This window comes from Setaria italica, chromosome II, assembly GCF_000263155.2.
Source record: "Setaria italica strain Yugu1 chromosome II, Setaria_italica_v2.0, whole genome shotgun sequence".
Lineage (NCBI taxonomy): Eukaryota > Viridiplantae > Streptophyta > Magnoliopsida > Poales > Poaceae > Setaria > Setaria italica.
Window position 1 is genome coordinate 34,358,188 of NC_028451.1, and position 13,354 is coordinate 34,371,541.

General features: G+C 48.0%; 1 protein-coding gene across 1 annotated transcript; it reads left to right on the forward strand.

The window, feature by feature from the left end:
• Window positions 1-2,580: 2,580 nt before the first annotated feature.
• On the forward strand, window positions 2,581-4,006 carry LOC101755343 (putative clathrin assembly protein At4g40080). Its single transcript, XM_004957026.2, has one exon. The coding sequence runs from the start codon at window positions 2,762-2,764 to the stop codon at window positions 3,770-3,772; it is 1,011 nt and encodes a 336-aa protein (XP_004957083.1). The 5' UTR covers window positions 2,581-2,761; the 3' UTR covers window positions 3,773-4,006.
• Window positions 4,007-13,354: the final 9,348 nt, after the last annotated feature.

Sequence of the window (13,354 nt, forward strand, 5' to 3'; positions counted from 1 at the left end):
CGCCGCTGGTGAGCTCGAACCGGAAGACGAGCACCACGTGGGCCTGCACCTGTGTCGAGGCGTCCGCGGGGGGCGGATCACGTGGGGGAAGAGCCAGTTGCGGATGTCCCAGGAGACCTGCCGTCGAGGTCGACCTGCTCGCTGCCGCGGAACTTCAGCGCAACCGCCCCACATAGAGCACGCGCTCGCCGTCGACGAAGACCGAAATGCTGACGTCCGCCCGCTCCTTCTCCTTCTTTCGGGCAGCAGCACCCTTGTCCCTGCCGCGGCTGCGGGCCACGAGATCCACGGAGATCCGCCGGCAGCGCCCTTGTCCTTACCCAAATGATAAACGTGAACCCCAGCCCCGACGATCGTCGGCACGGCTCCGCGAGGCCAGCGGGCAGCAGAGGCGTTGGCGGTGGGCAAGGGCGGCACGGGTCGTCCGTCGACGGTGGCCCGACCGTGGAGGGCAGGGGCGGCGCGGCCACGGTGGGAGGGGGCGACGGGAGGAGGTGAGTGATTCTTTTGTTTCGTGAACCGGTAAGTTGCGTAATACCCACAACTTCACGAGGAGGTCTAAAATGAGTGTTTTTGAGCACCCCTTGAGGTACTCCATGGAAAATGTGGATCTGACCCCTAGCTCCACCTTTTTTCTAAAACCGAAATTGGTGAAGCTGGACGTATTTGGTAGGGAATTTTGTGAAGTTAGTAGAGTGGAGCTATTTTCTCTATAGTGGAGTGCTACCGAACATTCTTGACTGAGTCACTGAACATGCTCCGTGAAAAGCTCGAATGACTGAAAAGTGAAAAACTACAGCCGAAAGTGAAAACTGAAAGGAAGCGATATGCTGGTGCTGAGGGGCATTGGCGTGGCGGCGTTACATATCGACGAGTAGACAAGAGAACAATTGTGACCCTTCCAAAAAATTGGCGCGCCCTCGAAATTTGGCTAAGGTTTGGTTGCCTGTCAATCATCGGCTGCCAACTTTCCTACTAGTTGGAACACGGCGAAATCATGGGCGGCCAAATCGCTCGCCAACAATTTGGCAGCCAACGGGAGCTCCAAGAGCTATGTGGCTTAAGAGCAACTCCAAGAGGCTGCTAATCTTACCCCCAATACTTTTTTTAGGAAAAAAAGAGAGAAAAAATGAACTCCAACAATCCACCTAAACCTTCCCCAATTTTTTAGCGACGCTAAAAAACAGCCTACCACCATGTATATTTTAGCGTTGGCGTTCCTCCCCCAATCCTGATCCCCGCACGCCCGCGTGTCCCTTCCGATGGGCCCAATACGATGACGTGGCCTGTGTTTGAAATATTGGGGGCTATTTATTAGCGATCTGCTGTGGACTGATATGTTTTTGGGGGAAATTTTTTTTAGGAGAACCCCCAATACATAATTTTGGGGAAGAATTTTTTAGGATACTCTTGGAGTTGCTCTAAAGCTGCACAAATACCCAAAAACAAGGATTAATAGGCTTTGATCGGTAATATATACTAAATGGTAAATCTAATTCACAATCTGTTTGCATATTAATACTTATTACAATTAAATCTATAAAACAAGATCTTAGTTGACTATATTTAGAGGTAAAAAAAATTTATAACATGTGGAACCTACGTGTCATCCTCGCATTATATACGATGTTCGGTAAGATCACTACACCTAGATTTTGGCATTGCCATGATTCGATCATGATCAATTTTTAGCTGGGCAAACCTGGGCACAAACCAAACATGCCCTGTTCCTTTCTCCGCTGCTCCTGTACGTACACTTCTAATCAATTGACCGAGAAATGGCTATCTGCAGCCTGCAGGAGTATCACCGCTAGTGCAAAGAATGTGACTGCTTCGTTCTATCAGCTGAGCTGCTGGATGAACCAAGCGGGAGCTCCTAGCTATTTTTTAAGACCCGGTAAGCCTTTGTGTTCGTTGTGAGATATTTCAGGGAGGCTTCTAGGCTATACTCATCCACTTTGAAGAAGTTGCTCCGTCTGAGAGCAACACAGCGCATTAATTTGCTGACATCGACACCCCCCACCAACTCTCACTCAATGAGTCACCTCGTGCGAATGCTCAGCTAGCCAGCTCACGTCGTTCACGATGTAATTTGTTTATTGCTTGTTTACCCAGTGTGTTTGCTTTTTGGTTAGGAGTAGGGCAGGTGCCACGTAGCCGAGTGTAATGCGTCAAGTGGCAAAGTTGTTTACTAGCATCTTGAGGTGCGTTTTAGGTTTGGAAAGGATCCTACGTACCGCAAAGTTAGTTCAAGACTGAAGAGGTGATGAATGGGCACTCCTAGAACATAAACCCTGACAAACTTGTGTCCTCATGGACCGGCGAGGGCACATCCTGGCTTAGGGGTTATAGACTTAGAAATTAGAATTAAAGACAAACACAAACAAACAAACAAACAAACACACATGCGTCACACTCCATGAAGGTATGTCGGCATGAATGCAACGGTAACCTTTGTATTGTTGAGCGTTGACCCCTCCTTTGAAAGGTCAAACAATCTTTCATTTGAAAGCAGTGGACGGGGACAAAGGTTGACATTTTCTTCGTCTCCTCATCTCATCTCATATGAGCGAACCCTGCACTAGAATCTTCTGTTGCACGATCGGAAGGACCTAATTGATCGAGTCAAACGAATCCGACAGCCTGGATCACCCCTCGCGCGTGTCTTAGCCCACCCGCACGAGAAAGCCAAGCAAGAGCTTCCTTCCACTTCCCAAATCCCAACCTCCTCGCCGTTCACACCCTCCCCGTCTCCTCGATCATGGGTGGCCTCAAGCTCCGGCGGCTCGCGTCCAGCTTGCTCTCCCCGGCCCTCGCCTCCCCTGGCTCAGCGGCCGACGCGCACCACGCGGTGGCGCGCGCGACGGCGCACCACCCTTCCACGGCCCCGCCGTCCGCTCACCACATGGACGCGCTCCTCGCCTTCGGCCGGGGCTCCCGCCTCTTGGCCGCGGCGCTCGCGGCGGCCTTCGTCGACCGCCTCCGCGCCGCGGCGTCGGGGCAGGGCGACGCCGCCGTGGCGCTCAAGTGCCTCGTCGCGCTGCGGGTCCTCCTCGCGCGGGGCGCGTTCATCCTCCGCGACCAGCTCCTCGCGGCCCTGGCCCGGCACCCGGCGTCCGGGCGCAACCCGCTCGCGCTCGCGGCGTTCCCGCTCGGCCGCTCCTCCTTCGCCGCCGCGTCGTGGGTCCGCTTCTCCGCGCGCCTCCTCGAGCTCATCCTCCTCCTCCCCGACGCCTCCGCCGACGCCGAGTACCTCGTCGCGCTCCCCAACCCGCACCTCGTCGCCGAGCTCGCCGCCTTCGTGGCCGTCGCTGACTCCGTCCGCCACGCCCCGCCGCCCCCGTCGTCCGGACCACAGCCCAACGCGCTCGTCTGGGAGGCCGTCAGGCTCGCCGAGGAGGACCGCGTGGCGGCGGAGCGGAACATCGCCGCGCGGGTGCAGGAGATGGGGGAGCGGCTCGACACGCTGTCCCTGGCCGACGCGGTGGAGTTGGTGTGCGTGCTGCGTCGGGTGGAGGACGGTTCGGCCCCGGCCCCGGAATGGAAGTGGGCGGGGCTGGACGAGGGCGTCGTGTGCGCGGCGCGGCAGCTCCGCGAGCGCGCGGAGGGGGTGGTGCTGCTGCGGACGGTGGAGGAGAGGCGCCTGGTGCGGAGGGACGCAGGTGGCAGCGCGTCCGCGCGCGTCCTCGTGCCGGGCCGCGGCGGCCGCGGCAGCGACGACATCCGGTTCGGGTCCACACGGTGGGCTGGCACAGTTCCTGCATGGAGGTAGCGAATGTGTATATGCTCGCTCTTGGTTTACTCATTTTTCCTTTTACTTGGTGCAGTTATCTTTGTAGCTGTAGCACTTCGAATTTCTGAATTTGAAGTTTTGGCAAGTCTTTTGTTGTGTTTGCGGTGTGGTTTGTTTGATCGGAAATGCAGTGGTGTAAATATCATGCGAAACGTGATTGGATTGAAGTGCTTCTTGCTTGTTAATATGAGATGATTGCGCGGTTAAAAATCATTTCGGTCTTGCTCTCTTATGACTCTGGTGAAAGCTCTGCAAGACGGAACCATTGGAGGCCCAGGCGTGTACTCTTGTTCCACGTAGGAGTGATGGCGTGATGGATGTGCAAGAGTTGCAAATGTAACTGTTACTCGAGGTGTCGATATCTTCCACTAGACGCGCGTTGCAAACCACAATTAGCATTCTGATGTCCGCCTGGCTGCCTTATCTAAGATATAATCATAATTAATTTAGCATTTGGTGGCATCCGCATCTCTCTGAAACTTTGACTTGGTTGCGCAGCGTAGGTGTAGTTGAGTGTTCACATCAGTTGTTCAGGAGCTTTCGCGCTTCCGTTTTTTATGGGCATGTGTGGAGCATTACTTGCTTGGGTTGGGATTTAGGTCCTGTTTGGTATGGCTCCACTCCTAAACTCCAGCAATTCCATCAAAAAATTAAGCCAAACACCCCAACTCCAAAACTTCATGGAGTTGCCAACTCCATGGAGCTGTAGTGCAAATGGAGGTGGAGTTTTGGAGCACCTCTTTTGCTGCTCCAGAAACCTCTCTTTTGAACCTCCTCGTGGAGTTGGTGGGTAATTACCCACCAATGCCACTGGTTACACAAAAAAACGTTTCATTCTATTCTCCCTTCCATTCTCTCGAGCCCCACGAGCCCCGCCCGTCGCCGCCCCCGTGGCCGGTCGGCCTCGCCGCCTGCCACGGACCGCCGCCGCCCCCGTCGCCCGTCGCCGCGCCCGCCGCCCGTTGCCGCCCGCCGCCGCCGCGCCCATCGCCCATCGCCGCCCGCCGCCGCGCCCGCCGCCGGTCGTCACCCGTCGCCGCCCGCCGCCTCCCGTTGCCGCACCCGTCGCCCGTTGCCGCCCGCCGCCTGTCGTCGCCCGTCGCCACCCGCCGCCCGTCGCCGCCCGCCGCCCGTCGTCGAGCCCGCCGCCCACCCCGCCGCCCGTCGTCGCCCAGCGTCACCCCCGTCGCCGCCCACCCCGCCGCCCGTCGCCGCCCACCCCGCCACCCACCCCGCCGCCCGTCGTCGCCCAGCGTCACCCCCGTCGCCGCCCACCCCGCCACCCACCCCGCCGCCTGTGGAGGGTCTCCCGTGTGCAGCACAGTGCAGTGGAAAAAGGGGAAGAAGAAGATGGGATAGAGAGGATGACAAGTGGGGCCTTAATTGGGGGGCAACAATGGCAATCCACACTGAAATCGATCTTTTTTGGAGCTGAAAGCACCCATCTAGCCAAACACCTCATTTTTGTTCTGGAGTTTTGGAGCGGAGCTGGCTCCATGTGGAGTTCAGGAGTGGAGCAGCTCCACCCGGAGTTGGAGCCATGCCAAACAGGGCCTTAGTACTAGTTTACCAACTAGTCTTGGTTGTTATTGTGAAACAATGTAATTAGTGATCAATTAATATTAGAGATAATTGTAGAGGACCTTTTATGAAAAGGTGTGGACCTTTCGTGAATGGGTCAACTTCCAAGGAACATGATGCCCTTTGGACATGCCCTTTCCCCTTTATAAATATGTAACTAGACTATTCATTCAATCAATGTTTAGAATCCTCAGATTCATTCTTTCAGTCTCTCTTTTCTATTTTCAGCACGTTATCAGACACGTATGCTCTCCACTGAATTCGCATAGACCATTGGAAGCTGGCGGCGACAGAAACATGAAGGCCTCATCGCCCTCAACAATGGTAGTTCCCTTGCACTACCTCTGCTCTCCATTGGGCATGAAGGAGACAGGGCAAGAAAGCCTCAACACCATGGGGTAAGATGAATCCCAGAATGACTTCCGTTTCATTCCTCTGAACTGTCCTGGCGTTGGAGCATTGGACGCCGTCCTAGTTCTTGCTTCCGCAGAAGAGGTGGCCGATCTTTACAACGCCATGGCCGTCGTCCTACCGGACATCGCGGATGGCATGGTCGTTGCTTCTGCGGTGGTCGCGGATGTCACTGTTTTCGCCCGAAGGGATTGATGGGGACCTCGCCATCAGACTCCACATCGTGGACGCCGACTCCTCTCTCCACCAATGGGACAAGTCTAGCAGCCTAGCCCAGCGACACTGGTACCACAGAGAGTGGTGACGACCACCAGTAGCGGAGGAGTCCCTCACCGTCATCTGTTGCTAAGGACTCGCTGCCTAGGGGCACCACGTCGCTCCTCCAAGGCCGCATCAGCAGCGACACTCCCGCTCGATCGAATCTTCGGGCATGCGGCGGCCATGGCCTAGGCGACGGCACCCACGACAAACCCCCAGCCATGGTCCAGCCATCGCCACCCTCGGCAGCTAGACCCCTCGGCCGCGTTGCAGCTATAGACCAACGCCCGGGTATTCGCCGCGGCCCTGGCCTCTCCTCCAACTTCTAAATGGCCGACCTAAGCTAACGGCCGGCAAAGGCCGACAACCGGCGGCCGATGCATGGGAATGGCACAACACAATGGATCTCACACATAAAATATTATTTTTTCTTAAAAGTGACCATAATGACAAATCCCACATTTGTCTAAAATGTGGTTGTACATTTCAAGTACATATTATTTCCAAATCAAATATTTGGTTCAACAGTACCTCCACTTCTTTGGAGGCAAGCGAATTCATGGGATCAATTTGAAACTCACTTCAAAAATGAGACATCCAAAAGTCTCCATATTATCCCAAGAATTATCATCATTAGTTGAATATTAAACTACTATATATGTGTAGTATATTGTCCATTATTAATATTATGTATCTCCTACATGGTATTCATTCGGGATCAAACCAGATAGAAAAGGAGTTTTATTTAGTGGATCAAATTACCACTATCACATTTGTGGGAGATATATAATATCCTTACAGTTATTCAATTATTAATCATAGATACACTCATGTATTTTACAAATACCCCAATATATTTTCATGACATCCATTCTTATGTTTTATCGAAACCTGTTACTAAGAAAAATGCTAATATGGAAATTAAATATTCATAACAATCATTTCATTTGTACATACATCAATCCTGTTTGACATGTTGCGTATAAATTAAATTTCAATCTTGGTCATATCATTAATTGGTATGATAACCTTGGTCATTCTGACTCATGGATGATAAGAAAAATTATTATCAATTCTATTGGTCGTAGCATACATTTCTAAATCCTCAGATTTTATGCACCGCATGTGTCACAAGAGAATTAATTTTAAGGTTCTCTTACCTTAAAATTCTAAATAATGAGGCAGTACATTTCTTGAACACATTCCAGATAAGTTGGCCACATTCAGCCATTTATGGACTATATAGGCACTTTAAAGTGCTCATGAATGCATTTGCAAATAGTCCCACATGTGTTCCTTACCAATCATAAGGCATCAAAATTTTTACCAAATTCATTGCTCTCAATTTTCAACTTAAAGCAAATTTTCCTGGACACAGGATCAAATCCATTCATATGGAATTATTTGATTTTGGGAAATAAATCACTAAGTCCCAATGTTCATACCAATTATAGCTTAATTGAATCTCTTATAGAGATAACTCATTTGTATGACCATCAAATAGAATTCAATTTATCAACATCGAGTTGGTAATATGCGGACTTACACACAGCTGTTGGCACTAGAAATCGGCCGATCGAATCTCTAGCATCGAACACACGACCCGAGAGAATCTGCTTAACTCATGTTCGAGTGATCGCCCTGGTGCGGTTCGCGCGGCGTGGCAGCCAATCTGACCTGTTGATTGGCAAGGAAAGAAACATGTTAGATCCCAGAGGTTGCGATCATCTAAGGTTCCGATCTCGAGAAAGCTTATCAGCGAATCGGCCGATTTGCTGTAATAAAGAAATCGGCTATAATGCAGCCGATTACCAGGCAACGTTGGTAAAGAAAACTACTAGAGTAATCTAAACAACGCTACAATAACAACACTAGGAATAGATCTGAATCGGCTATGTGGAAAGCGATAAATTAAGTAACGAAGTATAAGAAAGCCGAAAGCTCCAATTCCAAGCTGGATAACTGGTGATAAAACTAGAACAACAGGTAAAACCTAGAATTCTAGTGAATATCGATAACTAGTGAATAAATCTAAACGAAACGACAGCGATGCGCCCGAAGTTAAAGCTTAGATATTACTCGATAAGCGGAACTTACAGAATCGGCTGGAGATCAAGTTGATGCAGCCCGGCCAACCCGTACGAACTCGTAAAAAGAAGAAAAGTAGGCGAAGTCGCCTGCTCGAAAGTAAGTGCGAGGAAATAGTAGTTTGTTGTATTTATTTGATGATGATTACATATCTATGAAAGTGGCTATTTATAGCCTGTTACAACCAATCTCTTAACCGACTAGGACTCTATCTCTAATTTTAAACGAAAACAAATATTTACAAGTGTGATTCGTATTGGAGTTGATCATCGCGCTCTCATGGGCCAACCTCCCCTTTATCTTCATAGTTCATTTTAAGCCCATACTGGCCCAATTGCTCCATCCTCCCAATCGGCCGATTTCCACCAACTTCATCTGCCGAAATACTGCAGCACCAATCGGCCGATCCTCAACTGTAGCACCAATCGGCCGATTCCCAATCGTGACCTCTGTGTCTTGCCACATCTCCTGATTTCTTCCTTTCTTGATGCCGATTTCATACGTGTCAAAATCTGGCGTCAACAACAGCATAATCTAAATTCATCAAACTGCAATCATACAGCTCCCTTCGTTGCACTTGGTACGTGGAAACATGGACACAGCCAAATATTTCCCATCTGCGTATCGCTTATATTTTTCACATACCGATATCACCACCTTAGCATACATCATAAGCATTTAGGGACCCACATAAGGTACTATCCGTCATTCATATAATACCTTAAGTCTCTTATGGGGATTTACGCACAAGCTCATATGTTGAACACACTCTGAGAAAAATTCCAAGCATTAGGGAGGATTAGTACCACACATAGAATGTTAGGAATTCAAAATGAATGTTACACATATTCAATCCTTACATCCACGCACATATCAAAGAATATATGAACCAACAGTTTAGAACATCTTTTATTTGAACACATTACAAATAACCTGCCAATGCATTTGCTTATCAAAAGTGTCATCTTATCCAATCCCTACAATTAATGTGCCATAAAGAGTATCCCTACAATTAATGTGCCAGAAAGAGTGAAGATATCTAAAAGAATCACTCAACTCTCAAACTAAAATAAGAGGGGGAGAAGTATGGTCACTAGGGATATAACTTATTACAAGCATCCACGGAAATAGAGAGAGATATCCTCCAAGATAGTAAATACAAATCAACATCATGCATGTTGTTAGACACTTTATGGATATTCAAATCCAAAGCCTAATGAATGTTCAGCATTCAAAAAGCCCAGTACATGTGCACATCATTGGTGTCGGCGTTTTATACTCGGCAACCTACCGAGGGGTATCCCGAGGTAGTAGATTGGTTGGTGAGGGATCGCTAGACCTGGAACTCAAAGGTAGAAGCGAGGACACAACATACAGATTTATACAGATTCGGGCTGCCAGAGTAGCGTAATACCCTACGTCATGTTTGGGGTGTTGTATATTGCGCTCTACGCTTGGGTGTTGTTTGGTGTTGAGGATTTGGTTCTCTGTTGTGGTTCTATGAGATCTTGGCCTACCGATCTAGGCATCCCTGTCCTCCTTTATATAATCCAGGGAGCAGGATTACTAGTCGGTTACGAGGTAGGAGTCCTAGTCCAAATAGGATTACAGGGGAATCCTATTAGGAGTCCGTCTTCTTCCTTCCTTGCGGGTACTAGGGATCTATCCCTGACAAGCCCCCGAGCACTTCATAGTCAAATGCAGCAGTCTTCGAGTACTTTTCAAATCCTCATCGAGTAGTATTAGTGCTCCTCGAGTAATTTGTCTTGCTGAATCTTCAAATTCTTTCAAAGCTGCCATGAGGCTATGGTGTGCTCAAGCCCTTGATCGTCTTCATTTTGTAATTTTCATATTTGGAATGCAATATGGAGGGCGGCGGCAGTCACACTCCATATGGAGTAGCCCTCGAACCTTAGGTTGAATCGAAGAATCAGGCTGAGGGTCAATAAAATCTTGAATCTTCTTTCTTCGTCTTGAAAAAATCAACTGTTGGTGTAGCTTATCAGCCCCTGAGCCTTGGAATGATTAAATAATCAATCCGAGGATCTTTAGTCTTCACACAAGTCATCATCTAAGTTATATTGCGGCGTCCAGCCCCCGAGCTTATGCGCCAGGTGAGCCGTAGAAGCCACGTTGAGTAGTTATTTGGCGCTTAGCCCCCGAGCTTGGAAGCTAGCTGAGCCATTGGAGATATTCTGAGTAGTAATTGGTGCTTAGCTCCCAAGCCTGGGAGCTAACGAAGCCATTGGAGGTACGCTGAGTGTCCTGGAGTGTCTTCGCCGAAGATTGACCTTAAAAAAATGCATACATTATGTAACATATTGTGGAATATTGAAACTACTAAAATTTATTCAGTGCTGAATGTAATGTAAATGTTGTGTGCCATGTTCTTATTTTGGCTATATTTTTCCTGAGTAGTCAGCCTGTTACGTTTAGGCTCCCAGTCCCTATTTAGCCATTGCCACTGCGTGTGAGATCTTTGTCTTGTGTACGTGTACTGGCACTGCTGCAACAAAGACCTTTGTCTTGCGTCCTAAGATTTAGGCATGACAGAAGATCCGAGGCTTTCATGAATTGAGGCGTGTTCTGCTCGAGTAGATTAACAACTGCTAAGAGAAGACATTTAAAATAAGTAAGCGGCATTGCGATAAAAAAAAAGACTGTGCGATTGCGTGTAATGTTGTCTTTAAGACTTCTCTACCTTTTGGCGAGGAGAGCGCGTGTTTGCCATGCATAGGATTTGTGCCTCACTAGGGTGTAGCTGCTGTGAGCCTCCAGCACTCAGTGCACCAAACTTCATGGTAGAGCCTCCTAATTCGGTGTACCAAGCCTGTGGTAGAGCTTCTAGAACTCAGTGCACCCAACCCGTGGCTATAGCCTCTGTAATTCGGTGTACCAAGTCCATAGCTATCGGTTAACATGCCCCAGGAATAATTGGCAAAGTGTAGCTCTGGAGGGTAATTTCCGTCAAGAGGCGTACACAAATAAGTAGTTAGTGCATTGGCCAACCATGCTGAAAACAAGCCAAAGAAAAAATAATTATTGAAAAAGTAACTTAGCCTGATTCGTGGATGATTGTCGACGAAGCCGTGGCGGTCGTCGATGAAGCCGCGACAATTGTTGATGAAACCGACTAGTTGAAGTAGATTCTGACTAGTTTTCATTGGTGTGAGGCCCGCCCCGACTAGTTTTCTAGTCGAGATGAGTAGTCGAGATAGTCGTCGGCGGGTCACCGACCATCCTCGTGAAGTTGAAGTAGTCATCGACGAGCCGATGCGACCGGACGTTGGTGTAGTAATGTTCACGTATGTCTTCTGCGTATGTTGAATGAAGATCTTGGAATCTTGCGGTGGTCTTCCGTGTGCGTGTAGCACAAAGCAACTTGAATTTTGTGCCATACGAACAGGGGCAGTCGCTGGACGCTCTATTCCATCTCGGTGTATGTGCTGACACTCAATTCCGCTTCCTATATATGGACGTCAGCAGTATGCGGTGCTGTAACTTTTGGAGATGGATAGATTTGTTGCGGAGTGCTGCTATTCTGCGATGGACTTTGATTTGGAATCGACGAGTCCTGGATTGCCTTGTTGTTGTGCCTCTGCCTTGATCTGGAACAACACGTGGAGACTTCTTTTCGGATTCAACGAGTCCCGGTGATATCGATGATAGGCGCCGACTTGCTCTCGCACTCGACGACTTTCGGAGGCAGCAACGACTTTTGGTTTTGATGATGAGGTCCTTCCAGCTTGCCCGATGATCTCGACGATCACCCCTACCTAGCGCGTCAAATGTTGGCATTTTATACCCGGCAACCTACCAAGGGGTATCTCGAGATAGTAGATTGGTTGGTGAGGGATCGTCAGATTTGAAACTCGAAGGTAAAAGCGAGGACACAAGATACAGATTTATACAGTTTCAGGCCGCCAGAGTAGCGTAATACCCTACATCCTATTTGGGGTGTTGTATATTGTGCCCTACACTTGGGAGTTGTTTGGTGTTGAGGATTTGGTCCTCTGTTGTGGTTATATGAGGTCTTAGCATACCAATCTAAGGGACCCTACCCTCCTTTATATACTTCAGGGTGTGGGATTACTAGTCGGTTATAAGGTAGGAGCCCTTGTAGGATTACAATGTATCTAGTAGGATTACAGGGGAATTCTAGTAGGAGTCTGTCTTCTTTCTTCCTTGCGGGTACTAGGGATCTATCCCCGATAACTGGGTCATTGGAACACCCTAACTCTTTCATCGTGGGAATTGAGATAAGAGTTTAAACTGTTAATATTTCACATGCTATATTGGTTCCATTGAATCAATTATACAAAGACTACAAATTGTCAATATGTGCTCCTCAAAATTTATATTCACCTTAAACTGGATCCAGACCAAAAGTCCTAGGCAGAGTGTATCAACACTCAAATTGTGTAAAAGCAAAGGTGGCAATTATGGAGAATTTCTCTCATTCACTGGTGAGAAGTATTTACCATAATAATATCATCTTCTCACAAATGCATTCTTTATGAAAGTAAGGTGGTGAGATAATGAGAGATTGTAGCAATGGTTTCACACAGAGACCGAGCAACATACCCTCATGGTATGTGTGAAAATTATGTTCCTATATTTAATCATTGGCAGATCAATTGACTTTGATAGATTTGGATATACAAGTCATCAATAGACTTCATATTCTAAATCTAAATAGAAATTGCAACATATATTGTGTATTACTCAAGTCACTCCATGACTTTAAATAGTCAAGTTATTTGTGGTACAACTGACTAAGTGAGTATCTTCCATAGAAGGATTACTCCAGTCACTATGATTCCATGTGTGTTCATAAATAAATCTGACTTGTATTTTCCATCATCTCAACACACAAAACAAAGAAGCAATCATTTTGTGACGGTATTTGAGATGAAAATTTGGATAAAACCAAACTATGTTTAAGTTTACAACTTATGCATATATATCAGTTTATCAATATTCAATTGATATTATATACCAATATTCAAATAATATTGGGCAAGCATATCAATCAACACTTGTGGTCATTCAATCCCTAAAGATGGATCAATATCCATCTAGACACTGGGATGATAAACTTAGTACCAACAAAGCGCTTGTGTATCATACAAATTGTTATAGTACAACTCCAACGACACCATACTGGTGGGAGTCAAAAACGGATATCCACATATATCTAAATGGTACCAAAAGATCTTGATT

Excerpts from the sequence above, each read along its gene's own strand:
- LOC101755343 (XM_004957026.2), top strand. The coding sequence starts at position 2,762 with ATGGGTGGCCTCAAGCTCCGGCGGCTCGCGTCCAGCTTGCTCTCCCCG.